This window comes from Acipenser ruthenus, chromosome 9 (assembly GCF_902713425.1).
Source record: "Acipenser ruthenus chromosome 9, fAciRut3.2 maternal haplotype, whole genome shotgun sequence".
Lineage (NCBI taxonomy): Eukaryota > Metazoa > Chordata > Actinopteri > Acipenseriformes > Acipenseridae > Acipenser > Acipenser ruthenus.
Window position 1 is genome coordinate 45,205,308 of NC_081197.1, and position 26,684 is coordinate 45,231,991.

At 39.8% G+C, this 26,684-nt stretch overlaps 1 protein-coding gene across 16 annotated transcripts in view; it reads left to right on the forward strand.

The window, feature by feature from the left end:
- LOC117406144 (peripheral plasma membrane protein CASK) overlaps positions 1 to 26,684 on the forward strand; it is a 163,714-nt gene that overhangs the window by 26,735 nt on the left and 110,295 nt on the right. For all 16 annotated transcript variants that reach the window (XM_059030067.1, XM_059030069.1, XM_059030073.1 and 13 more), the window contains exon 2: positions 24,350 to 24,462. In XM_059030067.1, the coding sequence (XP_058886050.1) occupies positions 24,350 to 24,462 (113 nt within the window). The remainder of the gene's footprint in view (positions 1 to 24,349; positions 24,463 to 26,684) is intronic.

The window sequence follows — 26,684 nt, forward strand, 5'->3', positions numbered from 1 at the left end:
GGTAGGGGTGTGTGGCCTGCGTGTGCCATTATTTTACAGCAAGACGTTACAATCTGTAACACGCTAAAGTAGAAAAATATCCCAGGAGTAAAGAATATGTTGTGTACGCCATACGTTTACCCCAGTGAATTCACTACGAAACAAAGGATGCCAAATAGCAGTTCAAGTTAAACGTTTTTTGTTTATTCTATATAAATAAATAGTACATAAAGTTGACACCACATTTTATTTATTTACTTTTTTTTTATTTTTTATTTCTTGCCATAGCCGTTTCTGCACACTAAACAGTGGCCATCGACATGTGTTCATAAAGTAACAACATGAGGTTTACTTCTGGCTTTGTGTAGCTGAACAAGAAAACGAAAACTGAAATTTAACTTTAAACACTTCAAATAAAAGTAATATGGAAATGGCGTTGTAAAATGAAGGGGAAAAAAACTCACTGTTTTGGCTCTTATTTATTACATTCCACATAACAGAAAGTCACAACAAAAAATATATAATACGTAAAACCTACATAAAAATCATTACACAACATTTCCAGCAAGTTGGGCACTGTTTAAGCGAGGCGTTTTAGAATGACTTGCTTGCCTTTTTTCTACGATACAAACATTTGATTTTTGTATCCGAATACATGTCAAAAAAGATTTGTTCGAATATTTGGGTATTTGTCCCAGCACTAGTTATATTACAAGGTTATGTTTTGAACTCAACTTGGACTAACCCTAGAATTGCCACAATGACCGTTATCCTCACTGTGAAAGGAAGATTAAAGTTATGCCATCAATTCAAGCTGAAACCCTATGTACCCACATGTACTGTGTGTATTGGTCAAGCTGTAACCCTCTTTTTCACCACTTGTTATCCCAACTCAATACATTTTTTAAAATTTGTTATTGACTTTATCTTGCATACCAGACCAATCCAGTCCGAAGGTGTAAATTGCACGATTAGGCTACTGTATACAGTATTAATTTTTTCATGGGAATGGTACAGTTAAGTTTAACTGTATATAATTCTATATTTAACAAAATAGAGCACTGCTGTGGTATTTTCCTGCTTATTTTTCCAACGATAAAAACAAATCATTCGATCAAATCTTCTTTTACCAATGATTTTAAATTTAATTTCCTTCGATAACTAGAAGGATAGCCGTCTGATCCTGTTCAGGGTCATAAAAACACCTGAGACATGCCTCGTTCCTGTGGTTCTCTTCTGCCATGCATGTAGAATTTTGGTTTGTGTTCTTGAGATCACATTTCAGTGTGAGATTTGGCCCACTGTGGTAATTTCGGAACACTTGCTAATTCTGTCCATCATGCTGAAGAATCTTCGTTATTGCCTGCCGATTTGTGAGATGATAAACCATATGACTGATGTTCTGGGGAAGAACTGCATCCTTCTGGAGCAGCTGTTGCTGCGCCGGTGGGTCTACTTCTCATCATCATTGACAGAGTGATTTGATTAGTAAGGTGCTATTATTACTGTGGCAGAGGGTAATGCTCCCTAGGAGATCAGCCTGCCACTGTACATGCACTTTAGTGAGTAATGCGTACACACCAGCTCCAAGCAAAGTGTTGTTTCAATCCCAGAAATGATCATCACTCACTCACACTCTTACGACAGCTAGTCACATCATCAAATAGCTGTGAAATGCAGCTTACCTGTTTGCTGTTTCGTCAGGTCCTCTTGGGTTAACTGTAGTAGTGAAGCAGTTCAGATTAGATTGCTGGCTGCTGTCAATGTGTCTTACTTGGCAGAAGTGGGTAATGCCAGTTAAAGTATTTGCTCTCTTTCTGTTAACATGTTGGACTTTTGTATTTTTGGTTCTAGACAGTGATACAGTAACTGGCATTCAGTAACACAGAATGTAGACCAAAGTGAACAAATCAGTAAATTAACATTTATTCTCTTCTGAATGCCTTGCAGGGTTTCCAGTCATTGCATGCTGATAGTTACAATACTGTGTGTACTGTGTTGTTGTTGTGTCCCCACCCACCTTTTCCAAAGAAATCACATGATTACAAAGTACTTCAAGGCCTGCTTGATTGCAAAATATCCAGATTGTGAGTGGCTGCTGTCAAAAGTGTTTGTAAACCTGTTTTTCAAAAATTTCTGAGACTACTAAAAGGCCGGGAGTTTACACGCTTGCGAGTACTGTCCTGTTTAAGTGGCACATTGTCTCAAATTTGTTTCTCGCACCATGACAAATTCACAACAGTAGTGTTTGGTCTGTAGCACACCTGTAAACCTTGTAGACAATGGCTTATGATGTTCACTTTCCTCTTGCTTTTCCTTCTGATGATGCATCTTTTCCAGGGTTTTAATTTAGCATCTACAGCAGTTATTGGTAATCCAAGCATGTAAATTGTAGTTAATGTTGTGTTCTGTATCATGGGGGGTTACCCAGGTTCTTTCTTTTAGGGTGTATTCATCCCCCTGCATCAGGATTTCCAGTACTGCACATGGGTCCCTAAACCTAACTTTCAGTATGCACACCCTCATGAATTTGAACAAGTTTAAACAGGAGGCTTTGCCAACATGGTTTTCCAGTCAGCACTCCCATATCCGAGCCTATAAAATTTTGACTTCAGTGATGGTTAAATGAGTGTGACGCATATCTGATTATTTCATCTGATTTGACATGTATGTAGATGAGCACGTTGTAACCTGACCCCTACCATCCAAACAACCCCCTGCCCTACGCACACACCGACACACACACATTTCGTACTGAAAGAAAAAATATGACTTGGGTTTGAGGAACTGTACAGGGAGACGTTGATTCTTTCATTGAAGTTTATTAGCGCACGAGTTGGGGGAGTAACACTTGTCAGTTTTTTCAGGGAACACCAATACAATGTCAAAAATATATAGCTGAAAGGGCTGTGTTTTAAAATAGGTAGGTTTCCATTTAGATGTACAGTAGTTGATTTTGTTGGTATAGTACTACATTTTTAACAGAAGTAGTATTTTAATTTAGAATGATATGATTCTGAAAATATCACTTACCAAAAGAGACGACTGGACACGTGCACTGTAATACGGTACATACTTTTAAATCCGGTACATATTGTAGCAGTATGTAAAAATCCCCATTAACGGCACAACAGCAAAATGAAATCAAAATGTTATCCATGAACAGAACTGCTTAAAACATAAAAGGCAACGCAATTTTGCCAAAGATTTAAAAATAACAGGTTTCCAGAATTAAAACACTATCCAAAGTCAGTCTTCAAAATTTAGTGCTCAATAAGGCCGTAATGTCATAGTTCACTTGCAAATGAATATGCACAAAAGCAACTAATGATCACAGATTCAAATAAAAATGCATCACAGTATCTAAAACTGTTTAATGATTAACTTTTACATTACCATGCCTTGTCTCGTTTGCTTTGGCTTTGGAGGAAGCGCTCTGTAACTGCAGTGTACAATAAAGACTGATTTGCCATGCCAGAAAAAAAAAGAAATGTGGGCTGTGACGGTTAAACAAGTCAGTTGTAACATTGAAGAGATGAGCTTTGTATCAGAAAACAGGCAAGTGCATTGATTTATATCATACATATAATGAGGATTGATTTTATTCTTTTTTTTTTTTTATTTAGTAGTCGGCAATTATTTTTTATTATTTACTCCCAATTTAGGATATCCAATTGTTATTTAAGCTCGGCTCATCGCCACCACCCCTGAGCTGACTCTGGAGCGGCGAAGACGAACACACGCTGTCCTCCGTGTGTGCCGTCAGCCGACTGCTTCTTTTCACACTGCAGACTCATCATGCAGCCACCTCGGAGCTACAGTGTTGGAGGACAACGCAGCTCTGGGCAGCTTACAGGCAAGCCCGCAGGTGCCCGGCCAGACTACAGGGGTCACTGGTGCGCAGTGAGCCAAGGACACCCTGGCCGACCTAAACCCTCCCCCCCGGGCGGGGCTCAGCCAGTTGTGCGCCGCCCCTTGAACTCCCGTCCAAGGTTGGCAATGGAATAGCCTGGACTCGAACCGGCAACGTCCAGGCTATAGGGCACATCCTGCACTCGACGCAGAGTGCATTTACAGGGTGCGCCACTCGGGAGCCCCTTGATTGATTGTATTCTTAATAAAGGACTGTAAAATGCGACTGACGTGTATCTGAGTGTTCTATAGCCGACTGACTGTATTACTTGAATGTACTATAGTTAAGTAACTGTGCTGTACTACATTAGTCTGTTCTCTTCAGCTCCCAGAAGCTGGAGGTTAGGTTTCATGCTAGTTTTATATCGGAGACTTCCTATTAACACTTATTTCTGTATTGGCTACTGTGTCTAGTACAGTAGCAATACAGGCCAGATGCTGATCATTATCTGTATATTAGTCTTTTGCATTTGGCAGAACACATTTTACTTAATTCTTAAAGCTTTGCAGTTTAATCCCAATAGATGTGTCCTGATTTTTTTTTTTTATGGGTCTATAGTTAAAGTAAAATAAAGTATATCTTGCACAGGGTTCAAATTCAGTGAATGAAGGAGGTGTTAATGAAATGGAATGTAGATTCGATGTTAAAATATTATTTCTAGCCCTGTTGGATGACTGCCGCCTTAGGGGTGGACGTATGCCTTTTGACTAATACATCCAATAAGGACGGAACAGTTTTTTATCTGTGCTTAGAAGGATTGCCGTCAGTCTGCCATATGGACAGCATTTATTCAGCCGTGAGAGAGTGGGGCAGACAGGCAGCTGGCAGACCAAATTGGCATCGACATCCAATTGATGACCTTCCGTGTGTGTGTGTGTGTGTGTGTGTGTGTGTGTGTGTGTGTGTGTGTGTGTGTGTGTATGTGTACCATATGTGCGTACAAGCCTTTTATACTGCAGTGGGGTGATTTGTAGTAACAGTGGTGCACATTTCTTAGGCCTTAAAGAAGTGTCTTTAGCCATTTAGGGCAGTTTACTGCCAGACCCAGACAGGTGTTGTCAGGTCTGGCTCCTGTGGTTACCAGCTGGTTAAACACAGCAGGACCTCTTTAGGAAGAAATTGGATGAGCACGATGCCTGTCAGTTTCTTCAGCCAGTTACATTGGAGAATGTTGGTCATTGTATTTAAAAATCATGCTTTTAAAATTTGAGGGTGGATTTATTTTGGTGTGTAGTGTTTTTTTTTTGTCTCTTTATTAATTCGGAATAAATGTTGGTATGGAAAAGAATGTAAACCTAGTTGGTAGAAAACCCAGCTATGGTCCTTGGTTATACTGTATGATGTCTCTTTTTGATAGTTTTACCTGCATGCCTGTCACTCATGTTTTATAATGCTAATAAACATACAGTACCTCTATAAGGAGCAATACACCATCTGCAAACATACCCCTGCTACACAGTGACTGCTTGACTGTGATTGAGCCCCTGGCCCTATGGCAGTAGCGCTAGACTTCAGATTACAGGGGCACCGATCTGTGACTATTCCCTGGAACAGGATTTGCTAGTTAATGAACTGACATTTTTTTTTATTATCAGTACACAGAAACAGTATGAGAAAATGCTCCTTTTAAAGGTGTTTCTCAAGTGGTAGAAGGTGCATATGACTTCAAATTGCCCAATAACGCTAATATTGCAGATGGATTTGGGGACAGAAACTTGTTAATGAGTATGGTTTGAAGTGCTGTGATGGAGAATGACTGTTTGGGGATGGGTATGTAAGTCGAAGTGGTGGTTGAATGCTGATGCTGAATTATTATTTTATTTGTTTATTTAGCAGACAAATTATAGTTGCACTCCTGGCAGCCTGTGTATTTAAACAAGTCAAACCTTCACTCCCAAAGGGAATTGAATGGGTCCAAGGCCACCAGCCCTCTACACTGTGACAAGCAGCCTTCTACACTGTGACATTACTCAGAAACATGGTACTACAAGTGCAAGGATTAGGCCGAAATGAAATGAAAGGCATATTGCAGTAACTGGACACTGTTTATAACGGTGTTACTTAGAAAGCAGTTTCTTTTTGTTTGATTATCAATAAAACTAATGTCCTGCAGAAATATCAAGGGTTGTTGTTTTGTTTCACACACACGCTGAACATGCTAACGGTACTTGTGACCCTTTTTAGTCAATCATCATCTGTATTAAATTTAGAAAAAGCTCAACCCCCAGTAAAGGATTTTTATAGTGCTTTTGGGACAGACTACGTCCTAATACATCAGACCCTCATCTCTCCCTACACCCCCACTCGACCTCTCCGCTCCGCCTGCACTAGAAGACTAGCTCTACCTCCGCTACGCTCCCCTGCCTCCAGAGCCCGCTCCTTCTCCACCCTTGCTCCGCAGTGGTGGAATGACCTTCCTACAGATGTCAGGACTGCCCAGTCGCTGACCACATTCTGGCGCCTCTTTAAGACTCACTTCTTCAAACAGCACCTGTAGAACTCCTCTGTTTGTATCCTGGGACACTATCACCCTTCATGTAAATGTGCTTTATTTTGCTCTTATCTGCCCCCTATTTTACTGCATTTAATCCTGTACTTCAGAATACTGTAATCTGCCAAGTGTTTAACCTGTAGTACTTTGTATTTAATCACATCCTGATGTAACTATCACTATTTAATCATATCCTGATGTCACTATCACTATTATCTGCTGTATTATTGAATTGTAGTTTGTCACAATTGTACTTTGCTTGAACAAAAGTTATTGTATTTCTTGCTCTTATTGTATTACTTGTATTGTAACACTTGAAATGTATTTGCTTACGATTGTAAGTCGCCCTGGATAAGGGCGTCTGCTAAGAAATAAATAATAATAATAATAATAATAATAATAATAATAATAATAATAATAAATAATAATAATAATCTTTCTAGGGTGGGTACGTCATTGGCAATTAAATAAAATAAAAAAAACAGGCCATTTATCATGTCACTTACCTGAAATTCATATTTTAATAAAATTAGGTGTGGTGGTAAGACAGAGGACAATCGCTTAGTGCTGGGACAAATATGCAGTTTGTGATGGTAAACTTGTCTGTAGAAGAGGACAGAGTGAGCTTGTGTTCCCAGTTCATAATGCTTATTTTTTAAAGCTACAGTGTCATGCACATTAACATGTAATGGGCTTTATCGACTACTTATTTAATCATTTAAGCAGCTGAACCATTGTGGCTACAGTTCTGTCTCCCCCACTTGCTCTCCTCCTCTCCTAGAGCCACCTCGAGTAGAAAAGCTAATTGTTAAAACAAAACATAGAAAACTGTTGCCACGAAGGGATCTTTTTGCCTTGGCTCTTAATGAAATGCTCAGATTTGAGCTGTCTGCAAAGGCTTAGATTAGAACACTGCTCAAGTGCAAGTATTTTGGCAGCCTGTCGGGTTTTTCTAAAACTTACAGGAATTTCTTTAATTATCCTTTACAAGTACAAAACTACCTCTCCACCTGTCACCTAATCCGCTGTTCTTTACTGGTAATGGGACAAATGGGGACAGTGCTGGAAGACAGCTGTGGCTGACTGTTGAAAGATTAAGGATAGAATTCAGGTGGTATTTTAGCATTTTCATATTACAGGTAAAATGTGAAGCATTGTCATGCATTTTTATCATGCATAGGGATGCATCTCCTGCTAGTCTATGTTTGTCTAGCAGTTCTGAAGTTTTAAAACTATAGCATTATACTGTATGTGAGCCATAGCCAGGTTGTTGCAGCTATACTGTAGACATTACGGAGAAATGTACTTTAACTTATATATTCCAAACTAGCCTCCTGCAGTAATATGAAACTGCTCCAGTTCCATTAGGGCGGAATGATGATGCAGTTTTTGTACAGGCACCTATGCTTTGTCAAATACTGCATTGTACTACATTACATGGAGAGGTTTTTTTGTCTTGGGTAAAGGGGTGGTTGATACAAGAAAAGAAGAAAAAAATTGACAGGTATGTATGTATGTATGTATGTATGTATGTACACATTCATCATTTTACTTAATTTAAACCATTTAGATATGTCCTTCTGCGACCAGCACCTCATATTGGCCTTAACTAAAACCATGTTTCCCATAGCTGTGAAGAACCAACTGAATGTGATTGATCAGCAGCTTACACAGGTAACAGGTGCTCTGTTGAAGTCTACCTGGATGCTAAACTTGTTATTAGGGCTGTGTTTGAAGGTTCATTCGCTAGCCAGGAATTTGAAGGTAGTGTTAAACCTTCAAAGGTTGTTAACAGAAACAGTTTGACAATGTTTGAATACTATCTGAAACAAAAACACATTGGAAATGTGAAAACATGGCAAGTTATCAAAAGTGCCCGGCCACTTAAAGTGGAGATATCAAAAACACAAGCCAAGTTTTCAAGAAACCATTGGGGCAACCTTGCCCAGCACAAAGCAAATAGGCACAACTGTAAAACTGACGGGGGCCAAGATTGCCCGAATTGTTTCTTTTAGCTTGTATCAAAAACATAATACCATATGCCGCTGCTTGTATGGAGCATGGTATATTATGCCAAAGCACTGGGGGAGTGGTCTATAGCGGTTGTAGTGCTTCAGTAAAATATGTACAGAATACCTACGTAAGAGAAGTGCTATGGTAGAATTATGCAAATTTGTACCATTGAAGGTCTGAACCTTCCTTCCGTAATGTGTTCCGAACCTACTTGTTACTACTGGTCCCGTTAGTATTCAACCTTGCAAGTAGCTGCTTCAGCAGTTGCTAGCGAAAGTTGCCTGAAAGTTGTCTCATGTTTCATGGGCTTGCTGTACAAGGCTAACTCAAACAATACTGCCTGTTGTAAAAATACACTTGTAAATAAAATGAGGCTGAGGTATTTAACAAGTTTGCCTGCTGTATTGTATAGCCACTGATTGCTCCTGCTCGTGAATAGAACAGAAGTGTAGTATTTATTTGGTCAATAACTTTGTTTGCACTTCAAAGGGTCAACATGACAGAAAATAAAGCCTCTTTTGTTAACGACTTGCCTTGATTTATGCTGAAGTGAATTGTAACGGCGGGTGTATTCTTTCTGCCTAAATAATTATGGAATAGCTGTCATTTTATGTCATCGATCCCTGCCAGGGGCCAGACTCGGTTCTCCTGGACTTTTTTATTTAAGGGTTTGGCCATTTCGTGTGTTTGGATAGGAGTATACAGGCCCTTTCAGAAAACACATCACTTTCATGCGAAGCAGTATTTTGTTGGAGGAAACCATGTATTTTTGTAGCACCGAAGAAAAGTGTGTGCGTGTGTGTTTTGTCTAAATGTTTAAATATTATCAGAAATATGCATGTGGAAGATATAGGCTATGTTGGTGTTCAAACAACAAGAACTATACCGTGTAAGGTTATTTTTTTTTGTCTTCATCTTCTTCTGGATTTCATTGATCTGTATACAAAATGAAGTACTTTAGTCTTTTTAAAATCACTCACTAATGCACAGCATCAATAATCTGTCGATGCACACTGATACAATTTTTATTGTGGCTTCTTGATTCTGGGACAGACCACTGTGTCAAATTAGGTTGTAGGTTACTTGTCAGCAGGGCTATGTGACTGCAGCTTTTCAGATTTATAAATTCTCCAGCGGTTACAGCTTGGTGATTTTTCAGAGGTAGGGAAGAACCATAGTTTCAACTGTAAATCTGAGCACTAAAATAAAACATTTATAATGTAAAGTTTTTCATCAGCTGTTGTAAAGATAGGTGTGTGTTTGTTTTATTTGGCGCTTTTAATACAATGCCTAACGGTACATCTACAGCACTGCAGTGGTAACATTATGCCTTATCTGAGAGCGCAGACCATGACCTTGCGATCAATACTGCTTAGTTTACTCAGGCTGCTGAAACCCAGGTGCTGAACATCGCTAGTAATCGAGTTGCCTTGAAGTGTAAACGGTACAATGAGAGAAACCACAGGAATGCACGTGGTTCTGGTTTGCTAAGATACTATTTTGTATTCCGGCCCCCAGGAAACCAGTTCTGATTATTCTCATAGATGGATCGCACCACTGTACTGTAGGCAGGAAGAGACCGTTTTCAATTTTCTGTAATCTAGAAATTGTCCACGTCAAAGAATTAACAATGTCCTTAGAGCATGTTCTTATTTGTGTTTTAAACAAAACAAACAAAGCATACAAACCCTCCACATCTATAATTATGAACCCTGGCAGGTGTGTGTTCTTTAGTTACATAAACGTTGCAAGGATAATTGTGGTAATCAAAGAGTGTAGTGGAGTTTCATCAATTTGCTTTTTATGTGCCAACTATTTTGCAGCTATCGGGCATTTTCTGATTACCATGCCCCATCCATCTAGATTTAGATTGCCTGTCCAAAGAGGGGCAAAGTTAGTCAGCATGCTATTAAATGAAACAGATTTTATTTATTTATTTATTTTTTAAACCGTAATCGGATGAATTGATGAGTAACTGCTGTAAAATCCTGTCTGTTTTTTTCTGAAGTTTATTAACTGTTGCAGTTTGTTATTCAGATACTGTCATGAATTGAATTCCCACAACTGAATTCGACCCTTTCAAATTCCTTTACATTTCCTCCTATTTCATAGCCAAGAAATGAGGCACAGTTAATCACAAGCCATGCATTGTTTCAGTTTATTTGCATAACATTATCTCATTATCTACCAATACTGTTCTGTTTCTAATAAAGAAGCCATACCCTTTTCTGCCCTGTCCAATTCTAAGTAATAATTATATAATAATAATAATAATAATAATAATAATAATAATATTATTTTAAATATTTGCTCTTCCCATTACCTTATACTTTGTGGAATTAAAATAAAAAATAAAAAAATTATCATTTTTATTTAAAGCGTGATCTCCTGTAGGAAAACATTAATGTAATGCTTTTATATCCAGCATCTTGGCTATTAATTTCACAGCATGTGTACAGTAGTCGAATACCCTGCTGGGTGTTTCACAGTCGTACTGTATCACAAGCATCACTAAATACAATCTGAGCAGATGAATCGCTGTTCCTGTTCACTCTGAGCTCCTGTTCTGTCATCCTGGGGAGAATTCCGATGAGGTCACAGAGTGGTTCTACACCTCTTTGTGGAAGAGAACTGCTTTGAGCTGCCTGGTGAGCACAGCATCTAGAGTGGCTGCTTTGAGCAGACCTACTGTAGATGGTTGCCGTCAAATTTGTATGTCTTGAGTAGAGCAGAGTCTAATATGGAGCAATACAGCCCATATGGAGGTTTAAGGCTGCTTCATTCCCTTTTTTATTTTTTTTTTATTTTTTTGGAGCAGGGATATTGATATGAGTTGCAAGCTGATCTCACAAGCCTAAAGCCAGAATTGCTTTTACGCTGAGAAATCCAGAGCAGAAGTGGACGGGCTACCGATCCCAGAAGACAGAGAGATCAGCCCTGCTTCTTAACTTATAATAAGTTTGTGCCGGTTTCCCATCCCCCACCCCAGGAGCGTTGGAGCCAATGTGACGCCCCCCTCGGGGTCACCAGCAAAGTGTGGCCTCTTTGCACAGCCTGGACGTGCTTTTTTTGTTTTAACTACTGAATTGCTTCATCAATGGGCCACAGCTTTACTAAGCACAACTTGTCGCGTGTGTCAGTAGCATTAACAGTGACGATTGCCCCAAGGAAATATTTTTGGGTGATCAAAGCATTTATTATTCCAGCAGTAACCGCCTGGCAGTTCACAGAAACTCTATTGTGTAACTGGAGTAGGGGCGGCAGCAGAGGATATTAAATGTTAATAAGAGTTTGATGATTAACATCCTGTGCAGTCATGGCCATTATACCAGGGACAGCATCAACATGACTACTGTTTGGAGATCTGGAAGAGAGAGTTTTTTTTTTTCTTTTTTGCTTCTTTTAATGCACCACAAGAGTCAGTCAGTCAAGATTAGTGTCTCTTGTTGTAAAGTGATTTCCAGGTTGTCCCAAGGGGATTATTCCGTCATGGAAGATTTAGGAGACAGGGCAGCCCTGGTGCACGCTTCCTCACTCTGCATGTCCCTTCGCTGTAGGGATGCCCATCTGTAAAGGTACTGTAGTGTTCACCCAAGAGACACTTAACAGAAGTGGGAATTTGCAAGGAGGATGAATTGAACCATCAGGGAGGTTAGGTTTTCTGGGAATACATGGAACCATCCTTTTAGACCTTAAAGTTAAATTTAATTAGGGCTGTAACAAAGGGTACATTTTGACCTTCGAAGGTTCAGAACACATTACCGAACGAAGTTTTGAACCTTCGATGGTACTAATTTGCATAATTTTCTGGTGACGTCACCATAGCTACTAGTTTATTATTTTACAGGTAATCCATATAAATGGAATAAAACATTCACATGTAGTTTTAAAAATGTTATATAGAACAGTAATCCATGTTTTCATAATGTACATGTAATTGATGCTGCTTGTGATATCTACAGTAAGCTTTCATTGCAGTAGCACCTTATTGCTGCCAATTTAAAGAACTGCAGCTGACAGGCACAACAAAGCGTTATTTAACACTCACTGTTCCAAGCAGATTATCAGGCACAGCCACATTTTACTACTACTAAAACTAAAACTAATAATATGAAGTTACGCTTGTCAAGTGACCCCGGGGATTGGTTGTGCCTCCATGATGCAATCCCAAATCCCAAACAGCAGAGGGGTTTCAAGACATTTCTTTCAATACAGCTGTCGAGATGGCGAATGAAGAAATTAAAGTTCTGCCTCTGGATAACACAAGCTGGGGGACAGTATGACGGATGGTGCTCAGTTTTCAAAATTAAAATAATTATCAGTTTTAGAGTTTCATACTTGTGCTACTATAGCACCTCTTTGTCTTGTACACTAGGTATTCAGTACATATTTTACTGAAGCATTGCAACCGCTATAGGTACCCCCACAGTGTTTTTCCATAATACACCCTGCTCTAATGCATGGCAGCAGCACCATATAGAGTTGCTACGTATAATGATTTTGTAGTGGATTTTAAAACAACGAGTTTTGTTTTAGTGAGTAACAGTGCAGTCCTGAGTAATTTCTTGTTGATAGTCTGAATATGGTATTTCTTTCTGAATCACTGCAGAGTGCTGCTTCTAAAATGGCAGCTTTAGGTGGAACTGTCAGACTTTTAATGTCTTGAGTTGTGCAGAAACAACTGTTGCACAAAGCAGCAGCAGTTAATTTAATGTCCTGTGTAGTTTCTCGCTAGTCATACTCTTAGTTGTGTTATTCCTCTCTGAATATTCCCCTTTGCCTTAGCATTGCTTGCTTCCGTCAGAGGACCCAGCGTCTCTAATCTCATTTTTGTAGCAGTGTTTGGAAATGACTTGAGCCCTGAGTGGATTTATAACCAAATCTCTCTTGTACTGTGAAGTGGAGCCAAGGCTGCCTTGCTTCCTCGAGTACTGAACTGTACTGTTAATCTGCCGAGTCAGGCTGTTCTTATGAGCGTCTTTATTAAAAAACAGCAAATGAAATCCCCAGTGTGAATGGCTTGCTTGATGGTAGCACTTGCGAGCTGTGTGCCAGTGGAATTGGAAAGCTGATTGGGTGCTGCGCCCTCCTTGATTTATATACTTTTTTTTTTAAATGGGCTTGACATTGTATGGGTTAGGAGGTCAGTTAAATAAAGGCATCAGAATGTGATTATGGAGCAGAGTGTGTCTGTGCAGACAGGAGAAGGGCAATAATCACTGGAGGGAAGAGTCTTTTTTTTTTTTTTCTTCCCTGACAGGGTGATAAATATTCACGCTGATAGCATTATGGGTCGATTGGCCTACTCTTTCTTGCATTAGCATCAGCGCTGTTCCCACCCCCCTCTTCCCACTCCCCCTGGGAATTGCCTGCTGATTGCTGGTGGTAGCAGTCATTTACAATGAAAGGTGGTGTGTGTGGCCAGCTTTTTTGGTTTCCATCACTGTAGCCTTATTGATGAAGACTTTAATTTTCTTCTACTATCTAAATTAAGGATGATGCCACAGACAGTACCAGTTGTATTACAGTGCTGTAGGTCACCTTGAGAAATGGCTTTGCTTATTAAGTGATTTATTTGATTTGAAGTTGTATTGCAATAGAAGCATTTAGGGGCAATGTATAGTGACAAAGATGTGTTTTACTGATTGAACTGTGTCAGTTTGTATAAACATAATAGCATTAATACAACAAACAGGAGACCATAAAGAACTGTTTATAAAAAGTGCAACAGCTGGTTTCATTGAAACCTCCATGGACTCAAATATGTTTTGCATACTAAACAAGGAAAACAACAATGTTCTAAAATTAGCAAAAACCATACTGATACAGTCAGCACTCAGGTATACAATGCTTAGATACACATCAGTCACGTTTTACCGTCCTTGTATTAATAAAGGTCGCCCTGCTTTCATTTATTTTTACTTTCAAATTTAAAAATATATTGGAACAACCCGGACAGTTGCTTTGTTGCAGGACTTGTTGTCTGTTCAGTTTGTCAAGAATTCTCTGTAGTTTCAAATAAAACAAACATTTTGAGAGTTCAACACTGTCTCCCTGAATACCTGAGAATAGAAATCTTGTTCACAGTGACGTCCCGGCAAAGAGATATTGACTGCCTCCCACATGACCTGTGTTTAGATGTTGCTGCTCCTATGAAATAAACATTACATTATTTAGTATAATTCTGTTAAACTCAGAGTAAATTCTTGCATTCTCAATCACAAGACCCACTCACCATAAAGGCCACTCTCTAAAAGGGTTTCAGTGGTGAGTTGGTCCCAATAGAGGGAGATGTCCAATGGCACCACATTTACTCAGTCCCTTTGGTGGTGGAAATATATGTATTTTTTTGTGTCTGTGCCTGGCTAGTGTGTGTCTCGTGTTTCCCTTCAGAACACCATGATGTAGTTTTATGAGCAATCTGATTTAAGGGAAGAATCAAGATCAACTGAATTTCCATCATGTATTGAAAATTAATAGAAACTAACATCCAAGTGCTCACAGAGAATAGTCTGCTTCTCGAGAGGACTGTAAAATGACTCTTAATAAGTGAACAGCCAAAGTAGTGGTGTAGGCTAATTAAAGCTTGCAGTCTTTACTAGCTTTCTCTGATGGGTCGGCTTATTGATCCAGTCATATACAGAGCCTCTCCACTGAGGTAGCATTCAAGATGTCATGACCTTGTCGGCTACTCTGGAAGTGGGGTCAAGATCAGGCAGTGTCATAAATCTTTAAACGGAAGGTTTATTCAGTATCCTACATGCTTAAATTCAAGGGAGGGTTACTGCTGGTCAGTTGATGTGCTGCCATTGACTACTTTTTGCAGTGCTTGACTCTGCATCTATTATTTCAGGATTACATTGTTTACTTATCGGTGCTGTGGTGGCAGAGGAGTGATCCAATCCTGTTTGGGGGGGGAAATGGAAAATGGCATTAAACTTTTCATTATGTCACAATAACCTTGATCCCACAGTAGACACTTGTACTGGAAGCTTGATCGGTAGTAAGGATGATTGTGTTTGTCTTTGCTCCAGGAGGATCAGTAGGTCAGAGCGACGGTTCATCCCTATGGCAATTGCTTTTCTCTGAAAGAAGATTTTGCATCCGCTCTTGTCAGATGCATACTTGCCTGCTTGCAATGGCTCCCTTATTTAAGTCAATACATTTATATACATACCCTTTTTGGGTGTTATGGTATGTTGTCTTACTAGTCACTCGTGTTTTTTTTGTTTTTTTTAATCCCCACCCTTTGGCTTCCCACAACAGCTGAGATTTTGGATTGCTCAGAGAATACATTGAACAAGAAATATACAGTTGACTAGGTTAATTTGTGTGTAGGAAGCCTACTACTGTAGGTCTAATATAGTTGATTTTCTCTAGGTTTTGATTCTTTGAGTTTTGAATAGCCAGTGTGCATTGTTGTATAATGCCAGTATCGATCATTTTCTATTTCCAACTAATGATAATAAAGGCCTCCATTTACTGGCCTGATGTGAGGCTTCAGTTTTGTTTGAAAGGTTTATTTATTTATTGTTTGTTATATTTAAATAATGCACTTCTTATTAATTTTTTTTTGCAGAATTGTAGTCAACACATAATACCATGCTTTGGAAAAAACTTTTATTGTGCACTCATTGAAAACTTGTATGTTTGCAGGTTTTTTTTGCCTTTTTCTTTTGGTTTCCACTGTGCTGCCTTAATGGGAGTTTTGACCTTCTGTGTGTTTTCCTTGTAGGGTAGTTCAAATTCTCGCACAGAACAAATAAGGCCTAATTGAAATCCTGGTTTTGACCCAAGACCCTGTTACTTTGTATCCAGGAAGGAGCCACGTGCACGGCATCTTGACAGGACTCTGTTGGCGCGTCCTGCTGTGCCCATTAGTGTTCCTGATTTTGCTTTGCCAGCTGTTAAAACTGTAACCCTTTGCCAGCTTGGCGTGGGCTGCTAGATGTACCGGCTGCTGTTCAGAAACATTTTGATGGACCTACCTGTGTCCTCAGGTATAAGGTGGAAAACCTTAGTGTGTTCTGTGGCATTTATCAAAACACAACTATTTTTGAAACATGATCTGGTTAGCTTTACATCCTGAGTTTTTTTTTTTCGAAATCCAAAAAGATTATACTAATTTGGATAACCGGTGCCTTTCAGTGTATGCTTCGTCTTCCAGTAGAGTGGGTCCAAGTAAAAGAAATGGAAAGTGTATTATCCGCAGAAGTCCCAGGGAGTTGCATTAGAGGTTTAGGAAGCTTGGCTGCAATTCAGTGTGATGGCCAGGCACTTGAGCACTATCATGGTGCGCATAAGGTTTAGTAAGAGCATGTTCCACACATTTTCGATAGTAGAAGATGGAGCATCTGTGCAATTTTGGAAAACTTAGAGAATCCCAGAGAAATGGAGGGGTGTGCCCAGTGCATTGCAATATCCAGTACCACAACAGCAGTTCATTTCAGCACAGGCCATGGAAGAGAGCAGGGCTATTACCTTAAACCATTTCGACACAGTTTTCTGCCCACAACCAAATAACAGTAGCCCGTTTTTTCTTCGTAGTGTGCTTCTTCTACCCCAGTAATGTTTAGGTTTTAAAGGGAGCTGTGACCTCAAGGAAACAACCGAGTCCTGGTGCAGGGGAGCGCACTGCAGGTATTGAGGTATTCCGGGGTTAAGTCTTCCTGGTGGCCAGATGGAACTAGAATATTACATTCTGGTGCTAAGAATGTCTGTGTTGTGGCCTTTATGTTATTCTACTGGCATAGAAATGTAACGGCTTTAAATGACAGCAGAAAAATCCTGTTCATAAGAACATAAGAAAGTTTACAAACGAGAGGAGGCCATTCGACCCATCTTGCACGTTTGTTTGTTCATGTCACCTTGGCCAACTTGACATCCTGGAGATGCATTTTATGCAAGCTTTTTGTTACAGAAGGTTTGAGAGTTGGCTTTAGTTTTCATTTTCAAAAGTAGAGTATTTAGATGCTTTTACCATTTACATTCACTGCAACCTGCAGTATTATTGCAGGGAAACCGTCTCACTTTTTTAAAATGCATAATAATGTTATAACATCTGTTAAAAGTTTGGTAATTGGACTGTTCGTAAGTTTTTTCTTTGGCTTCTGGAATAAAGTGAAAAAAAATATTAATAAATGAATTAAATGTAACAACCTGATTCTGGAACTGTATAGTACTGTATCTCTGGACTAAGAGTTTAATTAACTTATATTATCCACAAGGGAACAACAGTCGTTAAACGCTTAATTTTATTTTCTGTTACATTTTCTTATGTTCATTAGTTCATTCAGAATTTCTATGGGCATTAAAAGTAAACTTGATTTGATTTGTTTTTCCTCCTATTTATCTTCTCTTGATATTGATGGTGTAAGAAGGAGATGCTGATGAAACTAGAGATGGTGTTAGTGTAGCTGAAATCTAAATAAGCAGATGCTGTGCTTTTAATATGCACAGTAAAAGAAAACCGGTCTCAACAGTATTGTAGTTTTTAGGTGAAACCCCATTGCAAGCAGTGATGCAAACTGTAAAAACCCTTGTGAATTCTCGAGAGTCCAGTCCTGCCCAGTTGTTACTGCGTATGTTGCGCCTTAATCAGAACACGCTGAGAAGCTGTTTGTCTTTAGTATACTTGGACAGGGCTCCCATTGTAGGTTATAAAACAGTCACTGAAAGCATGCTTCTGCTGTGGAAAAGAAAGTGTGACCAACATGAATATGTAGACTGTCTAGCAGACTGTGTAGTGTCTAGAAATGAGGCTAAACACTTACATTTAAATTTAAACTTAAGGTTGTTGTTGTTGCTGTTGCTGTTGTTTAATTTTCTCCCAATTTAGAATAGGCAATTTATTTTTTAGGCTCAGCTCACCGCCACCACCCCCGCTCTGACTCGGGTGGGCAAAGACGAACACACGCTGTACTCCGAAGCATGTGTCGTCAGCGACCTGCTTCTTTTCACACTGCAGACCCACCAGTGTGGGTCTGCAGTGTGAAAAGGGGGACAACGCAGCTCTGTAGAGTGTTTCTAGCTCTGTCCCTGCTGTTTGTTTGATTGTTTGTTTGCAATTCCTCCACACGCTCTTGTCCGATTCTGGCTTTGTTCGCCAAGCCAATTTGTTCTGCTACATATAACAGACTTTCACTTTTGAACCTGACCGGAAGATTGAACAGTGCCCAGGCAGAGAGAGTTGGAGTATATGAGTATTGATATCTGAGACAAGGCAGGGACACTGTCTAAATGATGCACTACCCCACTGCCTTGCAGATATTGTCATTTTACTAGCTCTTGGTGGTTTTTTTTGTTTTTTTTTTGTTAATGGAGTTAGATTATACTCTGCATGAGGAGTGCTCTCTGTAGTAATGTTTTTGCCATAGCACAAGTACAGTCCTAAGGTATGTGCTGTGGTGTCCTAGCTGAATGTAATATTCCTGTATTGTTTATTGAACTTGTAGAAACCGCTCCTACTGTACCTCATCCATGTAGTTTATATATAGTCCACTGTAGACCCTTATGATAGTAATGCTGAATTTGGACTCTGGTTGGGAAGTCTCTCTCTCTCTCTCCTCTCTCTCTCTCCTCTCTCTCTCTCCTCTCTCTCTCTCCTCTCTCTCTCTCTCTCTCTCTCTCTCTCTCTCTCTCTCTCTCTCTCTCTCTCTCTCTCTCTCTCTCTCTCTCTCTCTCTCTCTCAGCACAATGCCGGTATTGTATGAAAAGCTTCGATATCAGCAACATGGGTGAGTCGGGGCTAAAAAGTCACATCCGAGGGCAAAAACATTGTAATTTAAAATACACCAAAGAGGGTAGTGCAATAAACATTAGATTACTTTGCCTCAATCGTTACATCGCCGTATGTCACCGCATCCTCAAGCAGTAGGCCTTCTACTTAAGGTTTGAGTGCGTCTGGGACAGTGTCGTAATTAAAAACCACTACTCATACAAATCATGTAAGGAGTTAATACGCGGTTTCGGCACGTTCCCAGCTGAAATAGCTAAATAATTTTGTTGTGGAGAACGAAAATGTGCCTACCTCTGTTTTTTTGGTATTGCTTCCTATTTCAGATCCATGTTATCGGAGCAAATCGGCAAAGAAGATCAGTTTGTGTTGCTATATGATGTGAGACTGAACCATGAATCTCAATCCAAGCAAATGGATGTGCATGTTCGTATGTGGGAAAACGGCAAAGTAGCCACACAATATTACGGGTCCCAAGTTTTAAGCCACGCTGACGCAAACACCATACTTAAGAAGTTCAATACTTGTGTTGAAAAAATTAAATCTATGCAACCTTCTTCAGCTGTCTATGGATGGTTCAAATGTAAACTTGACTTTTTTTGTTTTGCATCAAAATCAGTTAAAAACAGACTCCGATACAGCGTTGTTAAACATTGGGAGCTGCGGACTGCATATTAACAGAGCTTTTAGGGATGGTAACTGGGAAATCACCAAACTGCTATCCAGTATGTATTGGGTGTTCAAATATACCCCAGCTAGGAGGGAAGATTATACCACAGTCACAGGTAGTGAACGCTTTCCTTTGAAATTTTGTTAGCATAGATGGCAACTGGACATTTAACGTGGATTAGTAAATCCAACAGCATGAGGAGAACTGCTAAAGAAAAAGAGTGACACCTCTCTTCCATTTAGGATAAAGTTGATGAACTTCTGAAAACATTAAAAAATGCCAGCAAGTAAACAGTCAGGTAAGATTGTCAGTAAATATATATTGTAACGTCTTGAGGGGGGCTTGCGGACTCCGCGAGGAACAGACGTTCCAGTAGTGGGGTGACACCAGGAGAGCACCCCTATTGGCGAAGGGGACAACTGGGAGAGGGGCCTACGAGGTGATTAAAAGGGGGCTCCACATCGTTGCGGGTGTGGCAGTTGGACAAGAGTAGAAACCTGGACATTACAAGTGGTAATGGACGAGAGGGAAGAATAGGGACGGGACACGACTGGCGGAGAAGAGTAAGAGGGGCATTTCTACGTCACACAGCTGTTGAATATAAACTAACCCCCTCCGACTGAGTTAGACTGTGTTCTTGTTCCGAAGCCAGTTTATTAAACACACATTACTTTCATTGTTTCAATACTGGATTTGCGTCTGCTATTCAAAGAAGAACCACACACACTGGCAGGATTTAATAATGAGAAACTGATATTTTTTTGTCATCGTCATTATAGTTTTAGTTATTGCGATGCAGCTGGGGTAACAGTTGCAGTTTTGACTGTAAAACGCTTGTGCATCGTAGTATGAGATTTTTTGGTCATGGAAATTATAATGTGTGTGTGTGGTCATGAAAAATGCTTGAAAGTCCATGATTTTACTTGTAAAAATAGCATACGAACCCTGCTTGCAGTACACACAAAACCTCTTCATGGCATAGCCTATATTTTTGGTCACAGAGCATATGATTTTATAATGGTCGTCTTAATTTAGCTAATGGCATGTTCCCTGTCTCTACAGTTTTTCCTTCCAATAACTTTTTGGGTTTATGATAATGCTGGCCTTCTCTTGGCATGGTGGGCTGATTTTTGCTGTGCTGTGGTTTAGGGTGTGTGCTGTGGTCCCAAATGGAACTCTAGCAGAAAACAAATTAAATTTGCTTCCCAATAAGGGACAACTAGCTTTCTATACAGTATAATCACTGCTTTAATGTCTAATAGATCAGTTGTATCCCTGTGGTTGTAACGGAGTTTATGTTTTAAAGGTCAGTACTTGATCTTAAATGTTTTTTTAACATACTGTACATAAATCCTTGCTTTTTCATTTTACTCTGGACCCAGGGGCTTTAGAATACACTATCCTGGTTGCTCCAGTTGGGTATTAGAAATTTAATACAAGAAGCATTTTTTAAATGTTGTTGGTGGTGGTGGTGTTCCTTTTTTTTTTACTAGACAAGACATTTAGCAGGACTCAGTGCTATGGAATAAAACATGAAAAAAATAATTGCAACTAGGGCTGCTGCTTATCTTATCTGGTAAAAATAAAGGTTACATGAAAATGAAATCATTTTTTGTGTTTTTGAAATTATTGTGGGTGGCACGGAGTACAATCATCAATATTTTTTCGAACAATTATAATTTCTATGCCCAATTAATCGATTGCAGTTTGGAGGCTTATCTGACAGCCCTAATTGCAACATTGACGCATGCAACCGTGTTCGGTGTTTTTTAATGCAGCAACTTAAATCATTAAAGCTGTGCATTCCCAACAGTACTGGGACATTGCTAAACTCAAGGCATTTAATAGTCTTATTTGAACCAAGAAAATATAAAGCGCCTCCTGCTTCTCCCACCCCAAGTTTTGTACAGATTACAGCCTTTAGTTATTTTGTTGGTCTGTAAACATAGTTCAAGTGAAATAATGACTTGTGCATTACAGCTCCGTTAAGTGATTACATGCTGCATGTTAAGTAGTTTTTTATATGTTTTTAGGTCACCAGATAGCACCTTGGGATACTCAAATGCTTGGAAATCTTCTTGTATCCATTTTTCAATGTCTAATGCTAAGCATTGGGTTTTAGTGGTACAGTATACAGTCCCTCATCTGTCTGTACCAAGTAATTTATAAAACAAAGTTAAAATAAGCTGCTGTACCCGAAATGCACATGAACTTGCTGTGTTACTGAAGCTAGAATCCAAAGCCGTCTTAAAAAGAAAAGAAAAATCCATCTGTAATAGCTGCCATTTGTTCTCCTAAAGCATACACATTCATATTTAGAGGTCACTTATATAGTTCTATTCAAATAACACATTTTGTCAAGGCTTTGCTGTGGCTTTTGATGCATTATCCACCATAAAGGTACCTTATAGACATGAATGTGATTTGAACACACACTATACCAAGTATACACAGTATCCACACTTTCCAGGTTTTCCCCTTTTTGAATTATCCATTTGTTTTGTTCACAAAACACCATGTGTCCTTGTATCTGAGAACTTCTCGCCAAGATGAGCCTAATCTCTTGCGAAATCCAGGAAAGAGAAGACCCTTGAGCTTGTTTTATCTCAGTCTTATCTGTTTCAACAGGATACCGGAAAACCAGGGCTTGCTGCATAACATTCTGGATCAATATGTTAAAAATAAATTCAGTAATGACCCCTATTTAGATAGATATCCTTAATTTGTACACAGCCTGGTGTGCTGCAGTAGATGCAAGACACTTTGCAGATCTTTGTGAAATGTCATTTGTTGTTGCTTGATTTAGAACCAGTAGTCAAACATTTGTAAACAGTAGCATTCGCAAAGAGATGATCTACTGTAAAATTGGTCATGTTGTATAGGTTGTCTTAATACATTTGGGAATATGGATATGGACATTTTGGTTCATACATTTGCACTTGCATCTAGTGAGTTTATGCCTACATGACACATTGATTCCTTATAGAACACTACCACAGAAGCAGGCTGTATGTAGACTGCATCGAATGCACTTGGAGATTTCCTTAAAACCAGGTGAAAATGTACAGTATTTGGAGCACTCGGTCCTTGGATATACATTTGTTTCTAAGGGACTTATCAGTGTCGTCACTGACAAGTGGCAGTTTTCAAATAAAATGGAAATACGTTAGTTGAGTACTCTACTGTACGACTTTTTTCTTAGGGCAATGTTGCTGTGTTGTCCCTTTTGAAAAGCAGAGCCATCCCAAGAGTGGAAGTGATTGGTTTGAACTGCTGACTCAGACACTGGGGTAGTCAGGGGAGAGGCGTCTGGCTGAGAGAGGAAGTTCTGAGATCTAACTGAAATGGATTTACTATCCATAAAGATTAAATGTACGTGGAACTGATTCATCCTTAGTCAGCACTATTGTGTGTGTGTATGTGTGCGTGCTGTACAGCAGCATCAGGTGCCACAGCTGGTCACTAAGATCACAGATCAAACTTGTGTTAAAACAGGTTACAACACTTGGCCACTGCACCCTTGATTGTAGTCCTAAAGCTAAAGAAATGATACAGTGTATACTGTGGGCTACAGCCATAAGCAATCTTCAGTCAGTCACACATGGGTAAGAATTCCACAAATCAGGAGCTGTGTTTGGAAATGACCCCCGCCCCCTCCACACCCCCACTCTGAGAAATGCTGCTGTTGTCAAATTTCTAAACTAAAAATAAAACGAAAAGCACTTTTGATGCGATTTTTTTGGGCCTGTTGTCTGCAAATGGCTGTGATGGTGTTTTGAAACTGTATCTATCTTTCCTGGAACTGTGCAGTGCTGGGCTTTTATAAAGGAGATAATTAACCGCCAAAGTGAGTTGAAATATTTCCCAAAAATGACAACGCGTTTGGCAAGACCAGGCTGGCAACGAGGAATTAAGCAAGCGGAGATAATGCAAAACAAAAAGTTGCCAAACACTTTTTGTTATGAATATGTCATGTTAACTGATTGCAAGGTATAATACATGTGCAAGTGAAAATCCTGCTCTTTCTGCCTTGTCCCGCATTCTGTTTTTTTATAAGAGTCTCACTGTTCAATAAAATCACATTGACATTACTGACTAGGTGTACTCAAGGGATTTTGTCAGGCAATTGGAATTCATAGATGTTTAAGTATAAGACATACAATATAGCCTACAGTTTTTAAAGAAAATGTTAAAAGCTACAGTATAACATGGGTGGGGTGGCTCCACATTTTGGTCATTTGAGTCCAGTCTGAATAGAAACGATTAGGATACTATAATGATTATTATCTCAGTGTCTGCTGACCTTCCCAGGTGAAGCCAAAGGTCTTCATTTACAAGAATTAGTCGGCACTAAGAACCCTGTGCTGACCGAATTGGCAGCTCAAAAGGTCGTGTGGCGTGGACTGTGTTAATTCTTTAAAGAAGCACATGTGGAAACAGCTTTTGTATTTCAACAGTAGTGTTCAGTAGTGCAAATTTTCTTAAAACCATTAGAAATGTTAAATTCATTTCAACCCTGAACTAAATGTAACTCTGTTTTTTTTCCAGGGGACCATTCAGTGTTGTGCGGCGATGTATCAACAGAGAAACTGGACAGCAGTTTGCTGTGAAGATCGTGGATGTGGCCAAGTTCACGTCTAGTCCTGGCCTGAGCACAGAAGGTAAAACATCTTAATGTATTCAAAAGAGTCTGTAAAACTGTGTGTCAGTAATGAAAATAATGACTCCCATCGCATAGCAGTTTGAGCCATTCCAGGTTTTATTGTAGGTATGGTGTGTCTCTAGAGCATAGTAAAACCTGGAAGGCATCAAACTGCTATGCCATGGGTGTTTCAATCCTGTGTGTTTGTCTAAAGGCTGTCACACACCGGACACAATTCAATTTTTCATTGGGCGACAAGATACTTTCGCAGCAACACAGTGGCGATGTGACAGGTTTGAAAACTGCCAGATCTATATACCTATTAAAAATTGCTATTGACAAAACTATGATCAAGGCAGGTACATATTTGACATCATGATGTCTTCTCTGATGGTATTTCAACATATATGGCAATGAATCATACACACCAGGCTTATCCAGCTCCTTCGAAATGGACCCCAATATATTGTTTTTCACATCTGTATGTGATGACCTTTGTCATAAAGCTCTTTGTATTTTTCCACAGCAAGTATTATTGTTTCCTCCATCATTTTGGATAATGATTCACCCTGCTGGACCACGTGCATTGAATCAGTTCTCCGATTGGTCAATTCCCTAGTTATTGCGCGACAAATGGATTCAATCCTATTTATTTTGCGTCGCCCTAGTGTCGCCTGTTGTGCCACTTGTGGTGTGAAAGATGCTTATCAAAAGTATAGGTTCTATTCATTTTGTCGCATCGCTGGCCATTTTCGCTTGTTGTGTCTGGTGGGTAATAGGGCTTGAACAATAAATGATAATATCGATAATCACAATCATTTTTTTGCAGCAATACTTTATCACGTTGAAAAATTGATTTATTATAATTATCTTCCGTGACCCAATGAAGCAAGAAGCGACTGCATTGAGCAGTAAGTGGCACCGAATTGTCTGTGCGAGGCGTAAAACATGATCTGAGTGAGCACTGTGTATTAAGAAGTTAAGTATTGATTTTAAACAATATGCTTAAGCTGTATCCACACTGGATGTAATAATTTAGAAGTCACTGAAATGTTTTTGCACTTCTTGCACAAGTTATATTAGCTCTTAACAGTAATTGTCTTTTAATGCAACTATAACTTATTTGTAAATGTATCTTACTATAACCGTACTTGTCTTAATTTGTGCTTGCTGTTATTATACTGTAATAACTTGTTATCTCTGGCGCCCTAGATGAGAGCGTCTGCCAAATTAATGCATAGATAATACAATTATTCATAAGTAAATTAAGTCAGAGACAGCTCAAACACTTACCCACGATCTGATGCGTCACAGTCTTCAATATCGTTTATGATAAAGTAGGAAAATAGATTTGCTGTTCCCTGAAAGGCAAACCGCAGGTACTTTATTATAGCCTCCATGGTGAACCAGCCTGCAGCTGTTCACCATGGAGGCTATAATAAGTTCCACCGTCCGGTGCAGAGACAAAAGCCTCAGGCTAAGCCATAAGGTGAGCAGTGGCCCTAGGGGTTTGCAGCCACGGACCCAGGGCCCCTTCTCAAGGAACCATCTGGAGTATTGGTGTCAGTGCACCTCGGGCATCTGAGTGCTTTACTATCATTCAAACCAGCTACTCTGTGCAGTTCAAGCACAGTCCCCCTCCCTTTCAGGGCGTGACTCCAACGGGACGTGACTCGAACCTGCAAGATGCAGCAGTGGTGTCTCAGGAGGTATGGTATGGTACACCCCCTCTAGCTGGAAGAAGGGTTCTACTCCAGGTACTTGGTAATTGCCAAGCGGGATGGTGGCCTCAGACCAATCCTCGATCTCAGATAGGTCAACCTGTATCTGAGCCGAAGGAGGTTTCAAAATGTTGACAATGCAACAGCTGTTGCAGTCAATCAGGCTAGGCGACTGGTTCACCATGGTGGACTTCAAAGACGCCTATTTCCACATCCCCATAAAACCAGCGCACAGGAAGTACCTGCGGTTTGCCTTTCAGGGAACAGGGTACGAGTTCCGGGTCTTGCCATTTGGTCTCTCTCTAGCTTTTCAAAGTGCATGGAGGCTACCGTGGCCCTATCGGGACTCAAAGACATTTGTGCCCAGTCTCCAGTACAGGCAAATGCCCACACGGAACTTGTCACTGGCCACCTTCAACGGTTGGGCCTTACGATGAATCATGCGAAGAGCCAGCTTACGCCTTCTCAGACAGCCTACTATCTAGGAGTGTGCTTGGATTCCAGGTCCATACTGTCGAAA